The following is a 25,491-nucleotide window of genomic DNA, read 5'->3' as shown; positions in this document are numbered from 1 at the left end:
AGAGTTTGAGAGACGCTCTTGGTAAAATACCAGGAATGCGTCATCTAGTGGTGAGACTTTTCAGTCACAGGAGAATTTCTGAAGTTTTTGATTATTTGCCCACATAGACACGATGTGATTTAAAGATTATGCCTAGTGAATGTTTCATATTCAAATGCCATGTGGCGGTATTGACTATTATTTAAAACAACAGTGAAAGGCAATTAAAATATATTCCACAAGTGTTTTTCTATGAATTAGACATAGAAAAAAATCACAAATAATTATTTATTAGTCATCAGTGAATGGAAATGAATGCACATCAACTTTTTTATTTATTGGAAACAAACACTCAATATCCTGTAAAACTAAGAAAACAGGTATTTTTGCTAAGTAATGTATCTTTAAAAGTAAAAAGTGTGTATATTCTCTCTGATATTTAGAATAATGCAATTGTACAGGATCCTTTCCCAAATTATTCTTTTCTCTAAAATGACAGCTAGAAAGGAACCCTTTGTTCTGTCTTGCCGTTGGTCATTTTAGATGTCTTTTCTTCAATGGAGTGAATCCTTGATGAAAGAACTTTACCACGTTGATCTAGCTCTTCAACCACTGTCTTTACCAGTGTGGTTTTGGATAAATCTACAAATAAAACATAGGCATACATATATTCAACCAAAAAGATTACATGACAATTCCACTGCTAGTTCAATATAATATATTATGCATATTTTTGATTGAGGGAGTAAGTATATATTTATAATAATAGCTTGGGATAGTTTTAGCCACTTGATACTTCCCATTCAGAACAGTTTAGCTAAAACTATTTAAATATTGACTACGGTTGTAGTGTATGACTGCCATTAATGCAAAAGTATTGCTGTGATAGAAATAGAACTAGAGGGCTCATGCTTGTGATCCTAGCACTTCGGGAGGCCGAGGTGGGCAGATCACCTGAGGTCAGGAGTTTGAGACCAGCCTGGCCAACATGGTGAAACTCCATCTCTATTAAAAATATAAAAACTAGCTGGGCATGGTGGTGGGTGCCTGTAATCCCAGCTACTCAAGAGGCTGGGGCAGGAGAATCACTTGAACCCAGGAGGTGGAGGTTGCAGTGAGCCGAGATAGCACCATTGCATTCCAGCCTGGGCAACAGAGCGAGACTCTGTCTCAAAAAAAATTAAAAAAAAGAAAAGAAAAGAAATAGAACTAGATTTTATTACCTTTAGATGAATTCCCAGGGCTTCCTGATCCAAAGCCCTTTGATTTGGAGCATGAACTGTAAAAGAAATATAGTTTATTCTTTTATATTTCTGCTTACTATCGCTTCAGAAATATTCATTGACTCAATGAATGAAATTTGTATGCCAAAAACAGGTCTTAGTTTTCTATAGAGGAAACTCTTAAGATTTTTATGTGTAGGAGCTGAAAGTAATTAAATGTTATCTAAAGAGAGAATATAAATAAATCTTGTTTCCATTTGATTTTTTTTTTACACCCAAGAATTTAAAACGTAAGGACATACATATATATATGGATCCAGGTGGTTTGTACAGAGTACATTTATTTCAGGGCAGCAGTGAAATTAGGTATGCACTGAAAGAAGGATAAAGCCTGCTTGTGGGAGGTGGAGAGAATCTTGAAACCCACAGTGATCAACATGGACAACAGATGGGAATGGCTGCAGGAACATTTCCAGTCATCTAATGCAGAGGAGAACACTGTGATGTGCAGGATTTGGAAGAGATGACTCTCTTCCAAAAAAACAAGAGATGGACATGCTTTTCTGCAGTGGGAATGAAAAAGAAAAGGCTTGGAAGTATGGAAGGCTAATGGGCAGCCCACATTTGTAGCTTAAAAGAGGTAAAAACTGGATTTTCAAATGGCTTTACTTACTTTCCATCTCCATCTATCAGGCGGCAGTAGGTCTCAATTTCTTTTTCCAAGTGGACCTTGACATCAAGGAGATGCTCATACTCCAGCTTCTGGCCCTCGGTCTCAGTTCTGACCTGGTGCAGCTGCTCCTCCAGGGCCCCGATCTGAGCCTGGATCTGCGCCAGCTGCGTACAGTAGTTGCTCTCGGTCTCCGTCAAGGAGCACTCCAGGGAGTGTTTCTGAGGACATCAAAGAAGCCGTGGCAAGGGATGAAAACACTCTGAGGACTAGTAGAACATTGTTTCTCAGTAATCAGCAGGATTGCTCCCTGGGCAATTGTGGAAATTTGTGAGGCTTGTCACAATCAAATGGGAAAGAAAGGAGGCTGGCATTTATGAAGTGAGGGCCAGGCATGATGGATGTGGGATCCTGATCTGGGATAAATGGCCCTTTTCCCACGAGACTTTTGATGTTCCACTGGACATTGATGATATATAGGTCATATTTCTATTAAAACCAACCGATATATTAAAGCACCTTTTAAGGGTAGCAGAATAAAAAATCGATATGGGAAAACTTGTATTTTGAAATTATATATTTATTTCAGGGTTACCTGTTGTTTCCATCTTACTCTGCTACTGTCCCCGCAGATCCACTCCGCTAGTGTTCCATGGCCTTTTGTGCTACTGCTTTTTTTTTTTCTCTAATCCATCCTTGATTTTCTAGCCTCTATCAAAGGTCTTTTATTAAGGTACCTGAGATTGAATGAGTGCCTTAACAGATGTGAGATTTCAAGGCAAGAGCTATATCTCATAACACAATACAGGTCATTATTTCGACACTACTCTTATGAATATCATACTTCCTCTTTGCTACTTCTACAGTCTGTAATTTGTCTTGGCACCTGCTGCCTCCTTTAATTAAGGTAATTTTCTTCTTTCCCTTATTACAGATAAATATGTCTGGGCAATTATTACTTCTCTTGATATTAGTTATTATCCAAGTGTCCACCCCAACTTCCACTCTTTCATTTTCCTTTTCTTGTGTGGAGGAACTTCTGATCTTACATGGTTGAAAATGAAAGATTTATTAAGAGAAGATGCAAGGCTCTGCCTCTTTCATTACATTTTCTAGGGTAGTTAGGCCCAAGTATTTACCTAGTAAATACATTTTATCTTAAAATACTTGCCTTTTTATTGCATTTATGGTATTATACTTTAAAAAATAATTTTGTATATTTCTAAATCTATTACCTAGTGACTTCATTCTAGCATTGCAAAGAAGGAATTACACAATATTTGTCTTAACAGGCAGACATTGGGTCTGATGGGGCTGAGAACCTAACACTGACTTAGAGCTACTGACTTAGGCAAACAGACGTGTTACATGGAGGGTGCTGGGCTCTCCAGGAGCACGTAAGTGGAAGGAGATCAGGATGGCAATGCGGAGAGTAAGGCAGCAGGTAGCAAGACGCCAGTGAGGCGTGTGCTCGGCAGCTCAAAACTTTTATTTCCCTGGTAATGCGTCCTCCTAGGGTATTCCTTTTTATGATTGCTAATACACTCATAAGTCAGAGAGGACAGCGTCTCTACTTCACAGTCTTCCACTGTGAAGGCTGGCTTGTCAAAGAGGGAGGAGAACAGGATGAACTTGAAAGTTTGTACATCACAGGAAGCAAACGTGAACATTTGTGTATTTAGACAACTCCCAACTTACAAATGACTTGTGTTCTAACTCTAGGAGATTGAGCTTAGAATTCATAAGACAACAGGGCCTCAGGGATGTAAGTTAGGTACTATGCTCCCATTATTCTAGAATTCAGTTATGTCCTGTGTTAAGTGGGCTTTTTATGTGTGGATTATCCTATGAGCCCAAATTATAGTACCACTGGCTGCACAGACTCTAACTACTTTATAACATCCTTGTTTCTATGTGAAAATGCTCACAATTCTGGTCTGGGGACTCGAAAATGTATTTCCATCAGCGTAGCTCAGAAATAGAGGGAGGATTCACTCACACAGCTCCTGCAGCAGGAACAGAGTCCTCAGGGATCTAGTTCAGGGAAGAAGGGAAATGGAGAAGAAAGAAGGTTCCAGGAGCCCACAGTGGCAGGGGTCTCTCGGGTACCTGCTAGCAGCAGTGATGAGGGAGAGGAGAAGAGGGTCATCCTGGTTAAGTTAGGGGCCAGTCAGTGTAAAAACAAGTCTCCCATCTAAATCCGATATAGGGAGAAAGCACACACCTTTAGAGGGCGGCTAAATCAAAATAATCTCCCGTTGTTTTGAGTCATCTTTTCCTTTTTGGCTCACTGCACTCACTTGGGTAACAGCTGCTCTCTTCTTTGTGTTACAACCTGGTGTCCTCAGGGGGCACGAAACCTCTTATGAGGAAGGGAGTCCTTAGGCCATGTGCATGCCGTAATTCTCAAAGTCAAGCCTTTTGGGCACTGCCAGCTCACACTCTAGAAGGGAAGCCATTTTTAATCCTGGGTTGACGCCATGCTGACCTTTGAAGTAAGCCAGGAGCTGGTGGTATGTGCCCAAGTGGCTGAAGGCCTGGCTCCCAGGTGTGCCCTCCGGGATTTGACCTCCGCCCTGGACTCTGTGGCGATGAAGAGCCTGACAGTGCCCATGTGGCATTCAGGTGTGTACCCTCTCTTCCTCTGCCTGGTGAAACCACATGTGGCTTCTAATATGTCTTCATCAGTATCAGGAGATGCTGGTGTGATGCTGGCTCCCTGCCCTGTGTGACACTAGCCCCACACCCCTGATCATAGACCTGTGGCTAATTTTCTGGGGCAGCAATATTGCTGCTGTTTGTTTTGCGGACCTAAGCTGAATTACCCTGAGAAAGGATCTATGTGAAATGTCTATTTTCATGAAATGAGCACTAAGCATCAGCCAGGAAGGAAACTCCCAGTGACGTCAAGGAGGAAGAAAAAGCTCTCTTTTGAGTGTCTATGGATCTGTTTTTTCCTGCTCTCCTCCACTCTCTCTGCTAAGTATTTGCAGGCAAAGGTATAATAGGAAAAAAGAAGGAAGGGCAGAGGGAAGTGTTTCTCGGAGGCTTTCTAGAATCACAGGATCCAGGCTGACCTTCGCTGTCACCTACCGTGGCCATCAGGGACTGCAGCTGGATCTCCAGGGTCTGCAGGGTGCGCCGCATCTCGGTGAGCTGGCTCCGGGCGGAAGTGGCTGCGCCTGAGTCGTGGGAGATCTGCTGCTGCAGCGAGGCGCTCTGTAGTGCCGGGAAAAAGGGTCACACGGAGTCCCCACCCCCGGGGAGGTGTGAGCAGGGAGACGGGGCCCACCTCACCTTCTCATTGAACCAGGCCTCCGCGTCCTTGCGGTTCTGCTCTGCAAGGGCTTCGTACTCCGCTCGCATGTTGTTCAACAAAACCGCGAGTTCTACCCCCGGGGCCGCGTTCATCTCCACGTTCACGTTGCCCCCAGCCGCGCACTGCAGAGCCTTCATCTCCTGGAGGGAAGCAAGAGTGTGGCTTTAGGGGCATTGCAGGTTCACACTCAGTCTGAGAAGTTCTCAAACGTGTTACTTTATGTCTCAAAGTTTGCGGTCAGGTGTATAATTTATGGCACACAATTTTTAAATTGACATATTCGGTCCATATTCATGCCAATCATCTATTTAATTAGTGAACTGTTGACCGGGCGAGGTGGCTCACTCCTGTAATCCCAGCCCTTTGGGAGGCTGAGGCGGGCGGATCACTTGAAGCCAAGAGTTCCAGACCAGCCTGGCCAACATGGCGAAAACCCATCTCTACTAAAAATACAAAAATTAGCCAGGCGTGGTGGTGTGCGCCTGTAGTCCCAGCTACTCCAGAGGCTGAGGCAGGAGAATTGCTTGAACCTGGGAGGTGGAGGTTGCAGTGAGCTGAGATTGCGCCACTGCACTCCAGCCTGGCGACAGAGCGAGACTCTGTCTCAAAACAAAACAAAAGAAAACAAACAAACAAAAAAATTAGGGACCTGTTAATTAAAATTACCACCACCACCAAAAACAGTCATAGCACCCCAAGAGAAGTAATTTATTCTTTTAAATGAGAAAGGGATTTAAAGACCAGAGAGTTACTCAACATATAGTTACTGACTAAATGTCAGGTTGATGGGAATAGAACAGTAGAAAAAATCCTGAAATCCTGGCCCTCATAGGCATTCATCCTAGGGATGACCGCTGTCATTTATTGAGTGATTATTATAGGCCAGGCACTGTTCTGAGCGTGTGATACGTATTAATTCATTGAAGCCTTTTAACATCCCCTCGTAGTAGGTAGTATTATTAGACTAATCTGTCTGTATCCGTTGGCAAATTATAACAATGAACCTGAATTACTATTGTGATTTTAACCCCCAACCCCTGCCCAGTATTTAAAATGTACAGAGTTGTGATTGGACTACAGGTAAAGCTTCTCCTACCTCTTCGTGGTTCTTTTTGAGATATGTCATCTCCTCACTCAGAGACTCATATTGCAGCTCCTGGTCGGTCCTGCAGAGCGTCAGCTCGTCCAAGACTCGCCGTAATCCGTTGATGTCAGCCTCTACGTTTTGGTGAAGGGTGAGCTCATTTTCATACCTTGGGGGGCATTTAAGTGAATTTCAGTGCCAGTAAGACTACCTCAAGAAACAGAAATATTCAATCCCAATTGCTTTAAACTGAAAATTAGAAATTGAATTAGGACTGTAAATAGTATAAAAATATATGAAGAAAGCGCTCCTCCATTACCCCCACTCAATTCTGTACAGGATAATTGGAAGTTATTTCATCACACAAATTCCAATAGCATAACCTAGTTAAATAAAAATACACCATTTTGGAATTTTATTTTAGTTAATGTTTTTCCTTAGTTGACTAATGATTTACTGAGCATCTACTTTGTGCTTGGCAGTATTCTAGGCAGGCAGAGAAATATATTGATATTTTGTCCCAGGAATATAATAACTATGTATAAGTTGATTGTAACATTATAATACAAATCCTTTGCTTCCTTTTATCTTTTAGGTGATAGTTCATTCTACTTGGGATGAAATAGAAATTTTATTTAACAAATTAAATAAATATAAACTTTTTTCTAGAGCAGGATTTTCTTCTGTCACTTACTTTAGCCTGAAATCATCAGCAGCCAGTCTGGCATTATCAATCTGCAGAATGACATTAGCATTAGTAGTAGTGGAGGAGATAATCTAGAATAAACCAAAACAGAGAACACAACAAGTAAGTATGCTTTTATGTGATTCATTATTTCAGGAAATGAAAAAGGTTACTCAAGTTTTTGCATAAAAATTTCACCTCCTTATGTAATAATCAAAATGTTTCAAGTTTAACTTTTAAAAATTAAAGACATGGTTTTATTTATTCTCATATATTCGCCTAACTTTAGAACTACAATACTTTTTTATTCATATGCCTATGAATGTACTTCAACATAAACAATGGAACTAATAACATTTTAACTACATTAAAATTCATGAATCAAAGGGCCCATTTTTGAATAGTAGGAAGAATTGTTTATCTAAATAAATAAATACTAGTTACAGATAACAGTCATGAAGCATTTCTTATTGCATGTCTTTTGTTAGGTATTTCTTAGCTTTAAATACTTGGGTTAGTTCCAAATCTGTGATTTCTCACCTTATTCTTAAGATCCTCAATTGTTAGGTGATATCTGCTATAGTCATGATCAAGTCCACAGCAAGATCCAGGTCCGTATTTTTCATACCAACCCTTGATTTTTCTCTCTAATTCAGCATTTGCCTCCTCCAGAGCTCGCACATTATCCAGGTAGGATGCCAAGCGGTCATTAAGATTTTGCATGGTCACCTTCTCATTTCCAGAGAGGAGTCCCCCTTCGCTTCCAGCAAAGCCAATACAAGCAGCATTTCCAAGGGCACCACCAGCATGGCTCCCACCAGGAACACTGCCCAAGCCCCCTCCCAAGGCACAGGAAAATTCACTTCCAGCAACAGAGCCGCCACATGCACTGCTGCCTGCAAAGCCTGCACCTCCATTGAGGGGTCTGACAGATCCAGCTCCAGACCTTAAGCAAACATGCCTGGATCCATTCGAAAATTGGAGAGACATGGTGTTTTGAGAAATGTTCACCTTGTCTATGCAAAACTGTAACGTCCCAAGAGAACAGAATATCATGCACTGATAATTTCTTTGGGCTTTTATATACCATTATTGGGGTGTTCCTATTTGAGTTATACGTGCCAAAAGAAAAATGGCATCACTTAGATTAGCATAAAATTATGTATAATTGGGTGATTTTAAAAATAATTAATGTCTAACATCCCTAGGTGTTGCTTTGGGCTATTTCTTATCTTAAATATAATAGGGTTTGTTCTATATTAAGTTTATTAATTTAACTTCTAATTTTGAGTGAGTAATCCTTTCCTTTCATCTAGACCCTAGGCATATACTGTCATTATCTGGCGCCAGGTATTATCAAATTTTTTATAAAGTTAAGTAAGATTATGATAGAGTTCTGTGAGGTACAGTAGGGCTTCAATTACCACGGAGGGGTATAAAGGACTGCTAACTACAGAAACAGATATTTTATCCTACCAGAAAAAAATGTGTTATTTAGAAAACAGAGGCTAGTGACATCTCTGTTCTTACCATGATTATAACATCTATTTATTATCTTGGACAATGACACAAATATTGACCTATTATTTTGTTTAAAATAGCATGGTTATGATGTTTGGTGCTCTATGCTAAGTGCTAAAATGAAAGACATAGTGTTAACTAAATGCAGAAGTGAAAAATGCGTGATTACAATCTTTAAGAAATCTATTGTCAGGTCCAGACAGGGGCTGGATCATGGTTAGCTTTCTGTGCTGGTCTAAAGAGTTTGTAGTGAATCCTAAGTAAAAAGCAGAGGGCAACATGATCAGGTTGAAATGAAACAAGGTGGTCAATTACAAGGTTGGAACAATGGTCCAGGTGAGAAGGATGAAGGCAGTGGGGATGCAGAGAAGATGGCTTTGAGAGCATATGGTAATATGATTGAATTTGGAGAGTAGGGAATAAGGCAGAATTGGGGATAACTCTTAGGTAATTAATTTTAGATTCCGGGAACTCATAATATTCACTGAGATGGGGAATAGAGGAGGAGGAAGACACTGAGTTTAGGTTTGGACCAACTGGACTTGAGGGGTTGCCAGAATGTTCCAGATGAAGGTGACTGATAGCAAGAATGACTGTTTAGAATATGTATACTGAACTGGAAAAATACTTGACTAGCAATGAGTAAAAGAAAATTGGAGGGTCCAGCTCTCATTTATAATGATGTTCAACTGCATATTTGGAAGTAATCCTGGTGCAGGAATAGAAAGGATGATGATCAGACTGATGTGGGTTTTGGGATTTGAAGACAGGTCCAGAAGAAGGAAACAGTGGCAAAGAAATTTCTGGTGTTCTTGAGAAAACAGTTGAGGCGATTGACTGTATGATCATATAGCAAGAAGAAAGTAAAATCAGAGGGACAGATGGACTGAAGAAAAGGGCAGAGGGTGAGTCATTGGGTATCCTTATGAGGTCATGGAGCAGGCGGAGTGTGAGGAGGAGATTGATAAAGGTGAAGGATGACAGGCTAAAATTGGATAGTGGAAACCAGAATTTAGAATTTTAAAGTAGGCACAACTCCAGGTGTCACCAAAGTCCACAGAGTAGTCATGGGAGTGGACCAACAGTCACTGGAACAAGAAGTCAGAAGTGGATTGGACCTGAAAGGCAAGAGAGTAGGAGGTCAGGAACTATCTGTCTGTGACATTAAATGTACCATCTATAAAGGCGTGAAGTTTCTCATGATGGCAGGAGACAGGAGGGAAGTGGGCTGTGAGCCATTGTCAAGGTTTTTGGATGATGAGGCAGAGGGGAGTGTGTGTGGTGAGGGGCCATTGGATGGCATTTGCCTCAAAAGAGGAGTCTTAGCGTAAGAATTAAGTGGCACAAAGCTAGATGTGGCATTGGGGATCTAGAGAACACAGACTCTGCCTTGAAGTCCTTATGTTAGGTGTGTGGAAGTGGGAGCAGAAGAGGAGATGGAAGTGAAGAAGGAGGATGGAGAGGAGATGACAAGAAAAGATGTGGGAGAAAATGAGAGGAAAAGATGTGGGAGAAAATGAGAGGAAAGGGGAGAGAGATGGGAATGGAGATTGAGGATGAAGGATAAGTTTCTGATAGAAAAAGTTGTTAGGACAATTCAGCAGAAAGTGGTTAATGCTATTAAAGAATCATTTCAGTTGAACTATTTTGCAGAGAGGTCTGCAGAAAAGGTTCATGTAATTGTCAAAGTGTGGATAAAAAGAGTTTCCACCTCATAAGCTTGTTGAAAAACTAAATGAGATCATGCTTAGTGCAGTGCCTGGCAAATGGAAAACTGTCAATGAATGGAAGCCATTATTATTACTATTGGTGGTGTTCCTAACTGGGTGTGTGAGTGTGGAGGGCCGGGACATCAGGCTGGAAGGGAAGGAGAGGTGACCAAGGAGAAGCCTCCTTCCTCTTGAGGCCATGGCTGTGGAGGGTGGGGATGAAGAGGGTTGGCAGGGCAGGAAAAAGGAGGGACAAGGGACAGGAGGCACTTGGTTGGACGTGACTGGTTTTGAGTCCACTTGGTTGGATTTGACTGGGTTCAGGGAGTGATGACAAGTATAAAATTGTTTTGCCACCAGAATAGTCAGGGGTAGTCTCCTGGAATTGCCTTGGCCTAAACAGTCTGGAGCCTAATTAGCTGGTGCTGAGGGTGGCTCGCGTGTGGCCTCTAAGATGCATTTTCTGGACAAAGTTGTAGGATATTTTTAGAGTTGCAAAGAGCCTTAGACATCACCTAATTTAGCCCCTTATTTGGCAGTTCAGGGCAACTGAGACTCAGAAATGTTGAACAATTTGCTCAGAGCTGTGAGGGATAGGCCAGGTGAAAACGTGGCATATGTTCAAGTTGACCTTGGTATTCTGGCACCGTGAACATATTTAGACATAAGTAATTACTCTATGATGCATGCTCATACAAATACTTACTTTATATGTTGTCATTTGTAGTCTTTTTTTAAACATTGGCAACCTCGTTAATATCTAGAGACTAGATATTATAAAATTAGGACTCATTTGTCCAGTATATACACAATATACACAGTATAACAAAGTTAAATAAAATGCATGTAACACATAGGGAAATATATAAGCTGAAATTTTCTAGCATACACCATCCATAGTCTTAACATGCGTGAGTTGTAAAATGATTCTAATTGAATTGCTGAGATTTAACTATAAGGAATTAGAATATGAAAATGTATAAAGAATTGCAAATCTCTCATTTATTACTAAACTCCAAATAATAATTAGACAACTCATTGGTGTAACGTGTCTGTATCCTTTATAAGTAAGTAAAATGTTTCCAAAAGGCCATTTTACAACAAGAAAAGAAATAACAATGCATTGCATACTTGAAAATTGCTAAGAGAGTAGAATTTAAGTGTTTTCACCACAAAAGATGATACAGATATGGGGTGATGTGTGTGTTAATTACTTTGACTGAGCCATTCCACAATGTACACGTATTTTCTTTTTGTCTTTTTTTTTTTAACTTTTCTTAATCAAAAGAAAACTGGGTTTTTTTCCTTTAAAAATGTATACATATTTTAAAACATCACCCTGGGTTTTTTTTTCTTTAAAAAGTACATATATTTTAAAACATCATGTTGTACAACATAAATATACACAATTATAATTTGTTAATTTAAAAAACAAATGAAAACAACAAAAAGAAAAAATGACAAACTATTTCTAAAAAGTATATGCTTAAATAAGCGGATTCTCCTTTTCAGCCAGCGTCTGTCATTAGGATCCTGACCATCCCAGTTGCCGGTCACGCTCACCCGTCTCCTTCCACCAGGGGGCAGGGCTCGTTTACATATGGATTTCGCCGCGCAGATGCCAGGGGCGGAACCTCCTCTCCAGCCTGGGTCCCTGCTGTCCTCAGGTGGAAATGATTAAACCTCTGCAAACAAGCAGCTTCAGCATTTAATTTTGTGAAGTTACAGAGTGTGATAAGTACAAAGACACGATGGCCTTACATTGATATGCTACTTTACAGCTTCCAAAGGGATTTCTTGTATATGATCTCATTTGAACCTTACAATGAAGGGGGGAATTAGGAAGAGAGAGGTTTTCTTTCCCTGTTTTAAAGATAAGGAAACAGAGGAACCATTCAAAGATACACAGTGTGAAACTGGTTGGACAAGGCCCAGAATGCGCCTTGTGTCTCGGTGAGGTGGTCCTTTCAGTTCATAATTATCTTAAGGTCAGGTTGAGAAATGAAAGCCAAACAATGCAAAAATCTGTCTTTAATGTCTTTAATTTGTCTTCTTACAAATTCTTTGCAGAATTTCGAATTAATAGCAAAATAAAATTTTTGGCTACAGTTCTGCTATCAGGTGTCATTCATTCATTCACTCATTTGTTCAGTCAAGAAATACTTAGTGATCACCTATTTTTTTAAAACGTTTATTTTAGGTTCAGGGATACATGTGCAGGTTTGTTATATAGGTAAACTCATATCATGGGGGTTTGCTGTGCAGATTATTTTGTCATCCAAGTACTAAGCCTAGTGCCCAGTACTTTTTTGTTTTTGATCTAGTGAACACCTATTATGTGCCAGGCATTGCATTAGTGGCAGGTGGTACCAAGGGGAAGAAAATAGAGACCTTCTCAACTCTCATGGAACTTATTGTTTATTGGGGAGTTGAGCCTTAAGCAAATAAGCATAAAATTACAAATTGCTGTAAAAATTAGGGAAGGAAGGAATATGTAACTATTAGGGGAGGACCTAATTTAGATTAAAGCAATCCTTTTGAAGAAATAACATTAAGCAGACACTGGAAAGATGAGAAAGAGATTGCTAGGCAAGGGGGTGGACGAAGAGGCATTTTGGGAGGGGAAGAAAATATAAATAAAGTAAAGTTTTTTCTTTTAGCTTGAGAAGGGAAGAGTATGGTGCCTTCAAGGAACTGGAAGAAAACCATTATTGCTGGTGGTGAGTGTGCAGGGAGAGAGGACTGCAGAGGGCTGCCCATGAAGAGATTTATTGGACCAGGCTAGGGATTTTGAATTTGAACCCAAGCATAAAGGGAAGCCATTAAGAAGTTTAAGTAGATGAGTGATGGAGAATGGATGGGAGGGGAGTTAGAGTGTGTCGGGGGAAACCATTACAAAGCCAGTTGCAGTAATTCAGATGAGCCAGGGTAGTTAAGATAGAAGTGGATGGAATTGGGATAATTTTGGAGAATGTCTTTATTGCACCTGGTAATACATAGCTGTGGTAAGGATGAGGAGGACAGGAATAGAGAAGAATTAAAGATGATTCTTGAGATAGGCAAAATAATGGCCCTACCAAAGGTGTCCACGTCCTAACCCCCAGAACCTGTGAATACATTACCTTCCATGGCAAAAGAAACGTTACAGATGTGATTAAATTAAAGATATTAAGATGGGGAGATTATCCTGGATTATCTGGGTGGACCCAATATAATCATAAGGGTCCTTAGAAGGAGGAAGGAGTGTCAGAGTCAGACAAGGCAATGGGATAGTGGAAGCAGAGACGGAGATTGGAAGATGCTATGCTGCTGTCTTTGAAGATGAAGGATGGGGCCATGAGCCAAGACATGCATGTGGCTTCTAGAAGCTAGAAAAGGCAAAGAAATTGATTGTTTCCAAATGGTGAGTGATGGTGCTAGCATTTGCAGCTGTGGTTGTTTCCACTGTGTTGTGCTGTCTTCTGGGATTATGTCACCAACTATCAATACCCTACTACCGATGTTGATCAGAAATAAAGATTCTGGGCTGGGTGCTGTGGCTCATGCCTGTAATCCCAGCACTTTGGGAGGCTGAGGTGAGTGGATCACTTGAGGTCAGGAATTTGAGACCAGCCTGGCCAACATGGCAAAACCCTGTCTTTACCAAAAATACAAAAATTAGCTGGGGGTGGCCACGTGTACCTGTAATCCCAGCTACTCGAGAGGCTGAGGTGTGAAAATCACTTGAACCCCGGATTTGGAGGTTGTAGTGTGCCAAGATCATGCCACTGCACTCCAGCCTGGGTAACAGAGTGAGACTATCATCTCAAAAAAAAAAAAAAAATTAGCGAGGTATGGTGTCATGCATCTGTGGTGTCAGCTATTCGGGAGATGAGATAGGAGGATTTCTCGAGCCCAGCAGGTAGAGGCTGCAGTGAGCTGTGGCAACAGAGTGAGACTTTACCTCAAAAACAAATAACAGCAACAACAACAAAGAAATAAAGATTCTGTAGAGATATCACATGGATCACAGTTTTGAAGTTGGGTACCTCAGTGTAGTATTTGTAACTATGCCCCCAGTTGTTCTATAATGCTCTTCCCAACCTTTTAGAATATTTAATTTCTACCATCCACCAAGGCTCAGTTCAAGAGCCACATCTTCTAGCAAACCTTCCCTGACATTCCATTCTGATTTGGATGTCACGGTGCCTTGTCCATGGTCCTTAGCCCCCGACATGTACATTTTCTATGGCATGTATCACAGGGAATGGCTATGTCTTAACTTATTATCTCCATGGCCTAGCACATTGCCTGCCTCAATGATATTTGTTGAATGAATGAATGAATGTATCCCACCCACTGAATTAAAGTCTCAGGGACTCCAAATCCTTACCCTCCTCCTGGCAAGGTCCTGGGGATGATTGTTCTGAAAAGGGCTGGTGCACCAAGCCCTTGATGTAGTTCAGCAGCTTCATCCGTTGTTGGACACAGCTGTTTCTGCTACACCATTCCTCTGCTCTGTTCATGGTGGTAAGGGGTTTTTTTTGCACCAGCATTTGCAGCTTTTATGAAGCTCCCATAGGTAACTGTTTATTTCAGTCCTTCTCTTGGTTCCTGAGAAAGAGGGGAACAAATAGCACCAGTGAGTGAATTGGAAAGCATTTGAGTGACACTACCCAGATTTGCACCTAGAAGTATCGTCACTGGTTATGATCCAGTGTCTCAAGCCCCTAAATTACCTGCTGTGGGGGAAGTTGCTATTATTGGGGGCAGTCTTTAACAGAGTTTAGGTGTTTACCATGAAGAAAGTCATGAAGATGGAGAGCTAGAAAAGTTCCTAGCACTTGGGAGAGCCTGGATGGCATGAATTATTTTTTCCATTTTTTTAAACCCCAGCATCCCTGGATTTGCCTTGGGAGGTCTTGTAGTCCATGTACTCACTTGTAGGTGACTCACTGATTTTGTCACTGGCTTAACCAATATTTATTGAGCCTCAGCTTGTGTGTTGAGAATTGTGCTAGGTGTGGGTTTACAGCTACCTATGAGTAAGGCAGACAGACCTAACCTTGCTGAGATTAAAATCTAATTTACAAAAGGACTACCCAAGGTGTTACCAGGGACATGCTGACAAGATTTTTTCCTACGCTCTGTCATCCAGGCTAGGGTACAGTGGCACAATCTCGGCTCACTGCAACCTCCACCTCCTAGGTTCAAGGGATTCTCATGCCTCATCCTCCTGAGCAGTTGGGGTTACAGGCACATGCCACCACGCCTGGCTAATTCTTGTATTTTTTAGTAGAGATGGGGTTTCACCATGTTGCCCAGGCTGGTCTTGAACTCCTCCCCTCATGTGATCTGCTCACCTTGGCCTCCCAAAGTGCTGGGATTACAGGCGTGAGCCACTGTATCTGGCCGCTGTAGAGACTCTTGATACCCTAGGAATGAAAGCCTAGTCCTCAATCTCTGTGCAAGGGCATATTTTGTACTGCTGCTGAGGGCATATTTTGGAAGTGTGTGTGTCTATATGTGAATGTGTACACATGCGGTCATCATAATGATAGGGGTTGTTGCTGGCATTTGGGGTCGGGGAGGGATGCCAGACATAATGAAATGCATGATACAGTCCTGGACATCAAGGAATTGTCCTGTGTTCCACATGACTTTTGAACCACGAGCTATTCATGAAAGTGAAAAACCTGTTTATAATTACCTGAATCTGGAAACGAGTTCTAAGTTATGTAAAAACACAAAGTTTTTTTTTTGTGTGTGTGCAAAGTTGTAACTGAATTTTTTTAGGAATGTAATTGCTGTATAAATCAAGGAAGATTGTACTTAAGCTTATTTTGCCCAGAATTTGATCAAGGGTTGTTTAAAAAATCCCATCACCAAGAACATTGCTGCTCATTGTATTTAAGTCAGTGATGTGCCCACGTTTTATCAGTCTCTCTTCATTTGTACCTTTTTGCATTCTCGCTGGTTTTGCTTATAGATGCAATCATTTGACTACTTCATTACATCTTCTGGTACAATCATACTTGAACATTTCCATATTGAAATGCAAATAATTTTATTACAAGTTATCTTTCCTTCTGTTTTTCTTTTACATCTATCATTAACCTTTCTACACACTATAGATTATAATCATAGATAATATAACCTTCCCATGCATAGTTTCTTTATCTTCTTTTCTTTTTTTTTTTTTTTGAGACGGAGTCTTGCTCTTGTTGCCCAGACTGGAGTGCAATGGTGTGCTCTCAGCTCAGTGAAACCTCTGCCTCCCGGGTTCAAGCAATTCTCCTGCCTCAGCCTCCTGAGTAGCTGGGATTACAGGCATGTGCCACCACACCTGGCTAATTTTTATATTTTTGGTGGAGATGGGGTTTCACCATGTTGGCCAGGCTGGTCTCAAACTCCTGACCTCGTGGTCTGCCCGCCTCAGCCTCCCAAAGTGCTGGGATTACAGGTGTGAGCCACCATGCCCGGCCAGTTTCTATATATGATATATAAAAATGTATATATGAAACACAGAAGTGATAAGTATATGTTTTGTACATGTGATATTTATAGTACCCACCCCTGCTCCTCCTCCGTATACTAGGATAAACTGTGTGTTGGAAGGATATATTACCTATGAATTTCATTTCTCAATAGTAAAGGGGGTGAATCAAAATATTTGCTATAAAAAAGGAATGTAAGTCAGAACTACTGGCAAAATATAGGAAGGAGCAGGGCTAAGCACTACAGAGCACTGGTCTCCAAGTAAAGTATGTACTTTTAGGAGATGCAGGCAACCCACTGGGTGGGAGGAAGAGGGTGTCAGAACTTCTATTTAAGTTTTTGTATTAGAAAGTAAGAATTAAACTAAACTCATATTTAATATAAGAATGACATTGGCATTCTGATTTTATCTTTATGTCAGTCTCTCTTCTCAATCAGCTCAAAAGATATTCTGAGAAAAGAATGTTCACCCCACAATGTAGAGAAGCGGATAGTGACATCTTCATTTGCTTGCAATGCACTGTGACATTGCAGTTTATGTCCATTGTATTTCAGGATTGTATTTGCTGCTTTTAATGGAGCGAATCCCCCCTCCCCACCAGAAACAGCAAAGAAACAGCAACTGGAAGATAACAGAATCGTGAAAGCATGATTGAAGAACAAAAAAATGGGAGAGCTGACACTTCCACTTCTGTTAAGTGTTCTTTGCCAGCCACATTATTGGGTAAAATATAATACAATAATCATCATAATGGTGGTATTATATTCCACAAGAAATCAGCTGATAAAATTTGGAGTTCTCAAAAAGATTATTTAAAATAAGGATTTGGGTCTACAGTCTTTATGCTAAATACATGTTGTGCATTGAGCTATCTGATAGTATATATACACATATATATTTTATATAATTTTAAAATAAATATGGACATCTTGGGGGTGCATACTCAAATGTTTTTACTGTAATAAGAAATGTCTAGTAATCACTGCTCTAGAGGAAGGAGCTCTAGGCTTGAAATCAGAAATCCCAGATATAAGACCTAGGTCTGCCAGCTGCTATCCATGAGACCTTGGGGAAATCATTACATATTTCTGAACCCTGCATATGTCCCCAGGTTGTTCTGAAGATGATTTCTACATAGAGGTGTAAGTATATTGAGAATTGCAAAGATCTGTGCACACACACAGTGTTACACTGTTCTTCTATACTACTTCTTGACATACTTTGGTATGTCCTGACCGCATAACACAGTATCCCGCACATGGAGATAATTATAATTCTAAGTAGTGTTTATGAACAATAGAATCTTATCACTGTTTAAATGGCTTTCCAAAATTAGAACACAGTGGAAATTCCAGTGTGCTTATTTCATTTTTCCCCTCTTAACACAGTTTCCACAAATAAATACTGTAAAGCATGGTGTTCCTGCCAAGATGTGATATCTTAGTCTTTGTCCCCATTTTTGCAGAAGGTAATCAGCTCTACTGACAGGGCAGATGAAAAAACAGTGAAATAATAGAAAGTTTAATTTGAATGTATATGTAGATTACCTGTAGACATTTTGGAAGGCATAGGTTGCTAGAGATCATCTCAATTGTACAGGGAGGACTATTGCATTGTCAAGCTCCCATGGCAACCTGGGCTTACTTCTGTGTAGTGCTTTCTACCATGTCTGTGTAGTTGTACATCTATTTCTACTTCTGAGTTCTTTGAAGGCAAGGACTGGGTTTCATTCATTATTTTTAATCACCGTTGCCTGGCACAGTGCTTGACACTGCAGAACGAATGATCAACCAATACATATTTTAATGCATACTGTGAACCAAGGTCTATGATAGGCGTTGGATTGATTTATATAAATTCCAGTTATTTTTTAAAGGCAGAAAATGATAGTTGGGTTTGGGGAGATGTCAGTGAAAGGGAATAGGTGATGGGCAGTAGTGAGACTGTTACGCATTCTTTTTCCAAAGAGAAAGTGGAAGATGGACTTTTGATTGGAGAAAAATCTTGGCAGGAAGATCACCATGGAGCGTAGAAGGGTGAGGATACACCTAGGTGAGAGGAGACATTGCTGTGAGTTTCTATATTTCTTTTGGCTTGGCATCAAGTAGCAATTACATACCAAACTCCTTTTATCTCTTCCCACCATAAGTAACCCAGTTGTCCAAACATTACTCATTCACATTCCCAAACCAACTACCAAAACAACATTCCAGGAGAAGCAGGAGTTTTAAAGGTTGTGCGTTATGACACCTCCATCTTTTCTTTCTAATAACAGGCTGCACAAATATAAACGTGTGATTACAGGCAGGCTATGGTTCAACTTTAATTAATCCGTTGGTTCTATAGATTAAGAATATGATTCACAAAGTTTGTTCATTAAAAAATCCATTATAAGGAAATTATTTACCTGTGCTATTTTTTTTTTTGCTATAAAGAAATTTTCATGCTCTTTAGTCCTCAGAGTACAAGCTTTTTTTGGAGCTGAAAATACAGCAGAAACTGACCACACTAGAAAAATAAAAAGCTAAATGTTCAATTGCTGTTTTTAATTTTCATTTTTTTTAAAAGTCAGGTTTATTGAGGTTTAATGTACATAAAGTAAAATTTACCTTCTTTTGGTGTATAGTTCAATTAATTTTGACAAACAAATTCAGTTGTACAATGGCCACCATAAACAAAACAGAGAATATGAGAATACTTCCATCATTCCAAAAAATCCTCTTGTACCTCTTTGTGGTAAACACACTCCCTTTACCCTCTGACAATCTCTGATCTGTTTTTAGCTCTCCAGTTTGACTTTTCCTTGAATGTCATATCAATGAGCTATAATATATAGCCTTCTGAGTCTAGCATCTTTCACTTAGCATAATGCTTTTGAATTTCAAGATGTAATGTGGTCTGTTTCTTTTGTAGCATTTCATATATAGGTGTACCATATTTTTTTCCATTCACTAGTTTATGGGCATTTGGGCTATTTTCAGATTTCATGATTATGAATAAAGCTGCTCTAAATTTTCCTCATAGGTCTTTATGTAGATATTTTTATTTCAGTTGGATAAATGTCTATGAGTGAGATTGCTAGATTGTATGTTAAGTCTATGTTTAACACGATGAGAAACTGCCAAACTATAATTTTGCATTCCCACTAGCAATATATGAGGGTTCCAGTTGCTCAGAATCCCTACTTGCACTTGGTATTGTCCATCAAAAAAATTTTTTTGAGTCATTCTAATAGTTGTATAGTGGTATGTTTAGAATTTGTATTTCCCTAATGTCTAATGATGTCAAGCATCTTCTTTGTGTGCTTATTTGCCATTTGTATCTCTTCTTTGATAAAGTATCAGTTCAAATCTTTTGTCCATTTTTTAATTGGTTTGTGGTTTTTTTCTTGTTATTGAGTTGTAGTTTTTTATATTTATATTCTATATGCCAGTCCTTTATAAGATTTGTATTTTGTGACTATTTTCTCCCAGTCTTTGGCTTTTTAAAATTATTTTGATGGTGACTTTCAATAGATGACACAAACAAATGGAAAAACATCATATGCTCATGGATTGGGTGAATAATGATATTGGGTCAATATTGTTAAAATGACCATACTGCCCAAAACGAACTACAGGTTCAATGCTATTCCTATCAAATCACCAATGTAATTTTTCACAGAACTAGAAGAAACTATTCTAACATTCATATGGGACCGATGAAGATCATGAATAGCCAAAGTAATCCTAAGTGAAAAGAACACAATGAAATACAAATGGGCTATATAATGATCAAAATACATGAGCAGATGTTTCACCAAAGAGGAGATACGGATGGCAAATAGCCACATGAAAAGCTGTTCAGGCCAGACACAGTGGCTCATGCCTGTAATCCCAACACTTTGGGAGGCTGAAGTGGGTGGATCACCTGAGGTCAGGAGTTTGAGACCAGCCTGGCTGACATGGTGAGACCTCATCTCTACTAAAAATACAAAAATTAGCTGGGCATGGTGGCGCATGCCTGTAATCCCAGCTACTCAGGAGGCTGAGGTAGGAAAATCACTTGAACTTGGGAGGCAGAGGTTGCGGTGAGCTGAGATCGCTCCACTGCACTCCAGCCTGGGCGCCAGAGAAAGACTCTGTCTCAAAACAAGAAAAAAGAGAGAGAAAAAAAAGAAAATAAAAAGAAAAGCTATTCAGCATCATTTTCCATTAGGGAAATGCAAATTAAAACTTCCGTGAGCTATAAGTACATACCTATTAGAAAAATACTGGTAATGCCAAATACTGGTGAGGATGCAGAAAAATTTGCTCTCCCATTTATTGCTGGTGGCAATATAAAATGGTACAGCTTCTCTGGACAACAGTTTGGCGGTTTCTTACAAAACTGAACATGCACCTACCATATGACCTAGCAATTATGTGCTTGGACATATAACCCAGAGAAATGAAAATGTATGTTCACACCAAAACGTGTACACAAATGTTCAGTCTCAAAAGGTTACATACTGTGTGATTACACTTATATAGCATTCTCTAAATGGTAAAACTATAGAGATGGAGATTAGTAGTTGCCAGGGGCCAGGAACTGGGAAGGGAGTGTTGAGGTACACATGTGAATACAAAAAGGTAGCATGAAGGAGTTCTTTTGTGGTTATGAAATGGTTCTGTATCTTGATTTGGGTGGTGGTACAAAAATTGAACCTATACATGGGGTACAATTGCACAGACACACAATTTTTTTTTTGGTTTGTGGTTTTTTTCTTGTTATTGAGTTATAGTTTTTTATATTTATATTCTATATGCCAGTCCTTTATAAGATTTGTATTTTGTGAATACACATGCAGGTTAGGAAAAACAAAAACTGAGTAAGCTCTGTAGTTAAACAGTGATGTACCAATGCCAATTTTTAAATTTTAGATATTATACCCTAGCCTATAGAAGATGTCTCTATTTGGGGAAGGTGAGTCAAGAGTACACTGGACTCTACTATTTTTGCAATTTCCAACGAGTCTATAATTATTTCAAAACTTAAAAAATGTGATTACACATTTTTTTCTGCTTTTTTTTTTTTTACTACTTATATGGATGTTTAAGACACTCATTCGGATTATTTCTAGTATATTTGTTATGGGTTTAATAGTTTATCATTTACTGAATAAACCTTACTTTCTTAGGGTTTAGATTCTTCCTTTATCATACACTAATGTCCATTTATATATAATCATTTCCTACACTCTTAGTTCCAGTGATGAATTAAATTGTGCTTCAGTTTCTTCATCTGTAAAATGGAGATAATAATAGTATATATGTCATAGAGTTCATTCCTTCAAAAACGATATTTTTGGTACCTAACCTGTGTTAGTCACTGTTCTAGTGCCTCAGGATACATGAATGGATAAAGTAGACGAAGATCAAGCGTTGTCTTTCTGGAGTGTACCGTCTAGCAGGAGAAAAGGATGACTAATAATGAATACATTGTATAGTAAGTTGGAAACAGTGCTGTGAAAAAAAGAAAAAGTGGAAAACCTAGGCAATACCATTCAGGACACAGGCATGGGCAAAGACTTCATGACTGAAAAACCAAAAGCAATGGCAACAAAAGCCAAAATTGACAAATGGGATCTAATTAAACTAAAGAGCTTCTGCACAGCAAAAGAAACTATCATCATGGTGAACAGGCAACCTACAGAAAGGGAGAAAATTTTTGCAATCTACCCATCTGACAAAGGGCTAATATCCAGAATCTACAAAGAACTTAAACAAATTTACAAGAAAAAAACAAACAACCCCATCAAAAAGTGGACAAAGGAAATGAACAGACTTCTCAAAAGAAGACGTTTATGCAGCCAACAGACATATGAAAAAATGCTCAACATCACTGGTCATCAGAGAAATGCAAATCAAAACCACAATGAGATACCATCTCACACCAGTTAGAATGGCGGTCATTAAAAAGTCAGGAAACAACAAATGCTGGAGAGGATGTGGAGAAATAGGAACGCTTTTACACTGTTGGTGGGAGTGTAAATTAGTTCAACCATTGTGGAAGACAGTGTGGCAATTCCTCAAGGATCTAGAACTAGAAATAACCATTTGACCCAGCGATCCCTTTACTGGGTATACATCCAAAGGATTATAAATCATGCTGCTATAAAGACATATGCACACGTATGTTTATTGTGGCACTATTCACAATAGCAAAGTCTTGGAACCAACCCAAATGTCCAGCAATGATAGACTGGATTAAGAAACTGTGGCACATATACACCAGGGAATACTATGCAGCCATAAAAAAGGATGAGTTCATGTCTTTTTCCGGGATATGGATGAAGCTGGAAACCATCATTCTGAGCAAACTATCACGAGGACATAAAACCAAATACCACATGTTCTCACTCATAGGTGGGAGTTGAACAATGAGAACACATGGACAGAGGGTGGGGAACATCACACACCTGTTGTGGGGTGAGGGCTGGGGGAGGGATAGAATTAGGGGAAATACCTAATGTAAATGACGAGTTAATGGGCGCAGCCAACCAACATGGCACACGTATAACTACGTAACAAACCTGCACATTCTGCACATGTTCCCTAGAACTTAAAGTATAATAATAATAAAAAAAAGTGGAGCAGATAGGGGAGTTGGGAGATTGGCAGGTAAAATTTTAAGCGGAAAATCAGAGTGGGTCTCAAAGAAAAAGTGACAACTGTGCAAAGGCTTGAAGGAGGTAAGGAAGACCATCTTGTTAAAGAATATTAACCAAGGTAACATCAAAAGAGAAATGGAGAGACATCAAAGAATTTTGATCAAATATAATTAGACTTACAATTTGATCTAATATAATTAGACTTACATTTTAAAAGGATAACTATGGTTCTGTGTTGAAAATAAACTGTAGGGTAGTAGCTAAGCTTAAATGAGTTCATATACATGTTATATGTACTGAGTCTACCTACCTATCTGTATCTATCTATCTATCTATCTAATCTATCTATCTATCCATCCACACATTTACCCACCTACCTACCTATCTATCCATCCATCATTTACTCAGAACAATGCCTGGTGTGATTTAAAGGCTATTATTATCATTATTTTCATTGTCAAGCTTAGTTTAACCACAACTACCTCATATAAGGTAGCTATCCCTTATTGTATAGGTAAGTAAACAGACTCAGAAGGGTTGAAGTAACTTGTCCAAAGGTACATAATTTGTAAATGCCAGTGCCAGGATAGGAAGTCCAGGGATCACTGTGTTTCACTTGCATGCTCATAAACCATGAATAAGCTCTTTACCTAATTCCCATTCTCAAAATGCAATATAGATGAGAAATATTAGATGCATCCTATTTAACCTTAATCGAGTTACTTCCCTGATAAAGATGACCCTAACAAAGCTATTTCTTCACTCCCAAGCAAAATATCAAGCCATCATGGGCACCAAGATTAGGGTGCAAAGCCTTTAGGCCTTTAGCATCATAAGAGAACATCTTTGGGGAAACAGGATTTTATCGTGTAATATTTTTTGACATGGGTGCCGAATTGGCTCTGCCAATCTAATTAGGCACTACCCTGCTTAAATAGCAGGATTCTGTAATGACTTTAGAATCTGTAAGAATGCATACAGAATTTTTTGATTAATAGGTACATGCAAATTTATTTGGTAAAAATAGTGCCCTGTGCTATTTAATAATTTTTAAAAATAATTCTGTAATTTTTTTTACTATAAATACCAATGTCCTTATTAAAGACAAGTGGCTTATTTAGACAGATTATCTTTATTAAACCATAGTGTTGGGCACTGCGGCATGTGCCTATAATCCCAGCTACTCAGAGACTGAGGTGGGAGGATTGCTTGAGCCCAGTTCAAGACTAGCATGGGCAACACAGTGAGACTTTGTCTCATTAAAAAAAAAAAAAAAGCAAAAACAAACCACAGTTATCCAAGTCCAATCAAGAAAGCAGCTGTTTATCTGAGATAAAGTATTTACTTTATTAGAGAGAATATAAATAATTGTTTAAGGAGGTATTGCAAGATTGAAATGGTAAGAAGACAGGACCACGATGTATGCAGACTTTTCAGGAATGAAAGTTTGGGTCACCATCCAACCACATAGAGGACTCTGACTGCTAAGATTGTGGCCTGGGGGAGGAGGGCAGAATGGGTAGAAGAGACAAACTTAACAGCAAGCACTGCTATCTCATAGTAACATATGTGTATTTGCCTCGTATCAGTGGTATTGAATATAAAAAATCTATTTCTTCAGAATAAGGTGAATGGTAACCTCAGATTATAAGTACAATAGGTCCCGGGGATTTGGTTAACCTTATAATACATATTTTAAAAGATGGTGTTTCTGAACAGCAGGCAGTATAGCACTATTTACACAGTAGGAGTTCAGAGTCCTTACACAGCAACGTAAGGACTTCACAGTGTTTCAGGGCTCTACGCAGTGAGGCGTGTTGGGACTTCAATAGTGGATCCGAGAAGACTGGCTCCCAAGAAGGTTAGCTGGTACAAATATCCAGGGGCATGTGAGCATTTAGACATTTAGGCATTTAGAGGCACATGAACGAAAATGGAGAGCCTCTGGGCTGTGCTAATATCTGGTGCTAAGCAGGTTATGAAGCCTTGACTATAGGGAAATCCATCCCATTGAAACAAGGCTCCTGTCATCAATTTGGGGTACAGAGGGTAGTGTCTACAGAGTGCAGTGCCAACAAATGGCATGGGGATCAGGGCTCAGATCTGGAGCTCAAATCAAGGATACTGAGGAAAGCTGCTACTTGGTGCACATGAGTAATCCAAGAACTCATCAGAGGACACAAGGTAGTCTA

General features: G+C 39.5%; 1 protein-coding gene across 1 annotated transcript; it reads right to left on the bottom strand.

The window, feature by feature from the left end:
* On the bottom strand, positions 1–10,296 carry KRT28 (keratin 28). Its single transcript, XM_003831410.5, has 8 exons — positions 7,501–10,296; positions 6,970–7,052; positions 6,288–6,444; positions 5,170–5,331; positions 4,966–5,091; positions 1,876–2,093; positions 1,203–1,258; positions 1–621 (listed from the first exon to the last, which is right to left on the bottom strand). Exons 1-8 carry the CDS (start codon positions 8,014–8,016, stop codon positions 479–481), a joined length of 1,461 nt encoding a protein of 486 aa, XP_003831458.1. The 5' UTR covers positions 8,017–10,296; the 3' UTR covers positions 1–478.
* Positions 10,297–25,491: the final 15,195 nt, after the last annotated feature.

Source organism: Pan paniscus, chromosome 19, assembly GCF_029289425.2.
Source record: "Pan paniscus chromosome 19, NHGRI_mPanPan1-v2.0_pri, whole genome shotgun sequence".
Taxonomy (NCBI): domain Eukaryota; kingdom Metazoa; phylum Chordata; class Mammalia; order Primates; family Hominidae; genus Pan; species Pan paniscus.
The sequence above is the reverse complement of the archived record's forward strand: the minus strand, read 5'-3'. Positions and strand labels throughout refer to the sequence as shown.

What these genes read in the sequence shown, in the direction of transcription:
- KRT28 (XM_003831410.5), bottom strand. Translation starts at nt 8,016, where the DNA reads ATGATATTCTGTTCTCTTGGGACGTTACAGTTTTGCATAGACAAGGTG. An exon ending in TCAAAAAGAACCACGAAGAG is followed by an intron (nt 5,332 to 6,287) that starts GTAGGAGAAGCT and finishes GCTTCCCTCCAG; the next exon opens with GAGATGAAGGCTCTGCAGTG. An exon ending in AGGCCTGGTTCAATGAGAAG is followed by an intron (nt 5,092 to 5,169) that starts GTGAGGTGGGCC and finishes CCGGCACTACAG; the next exon opens with AGCGCCTCGCTGCAGCAGCA.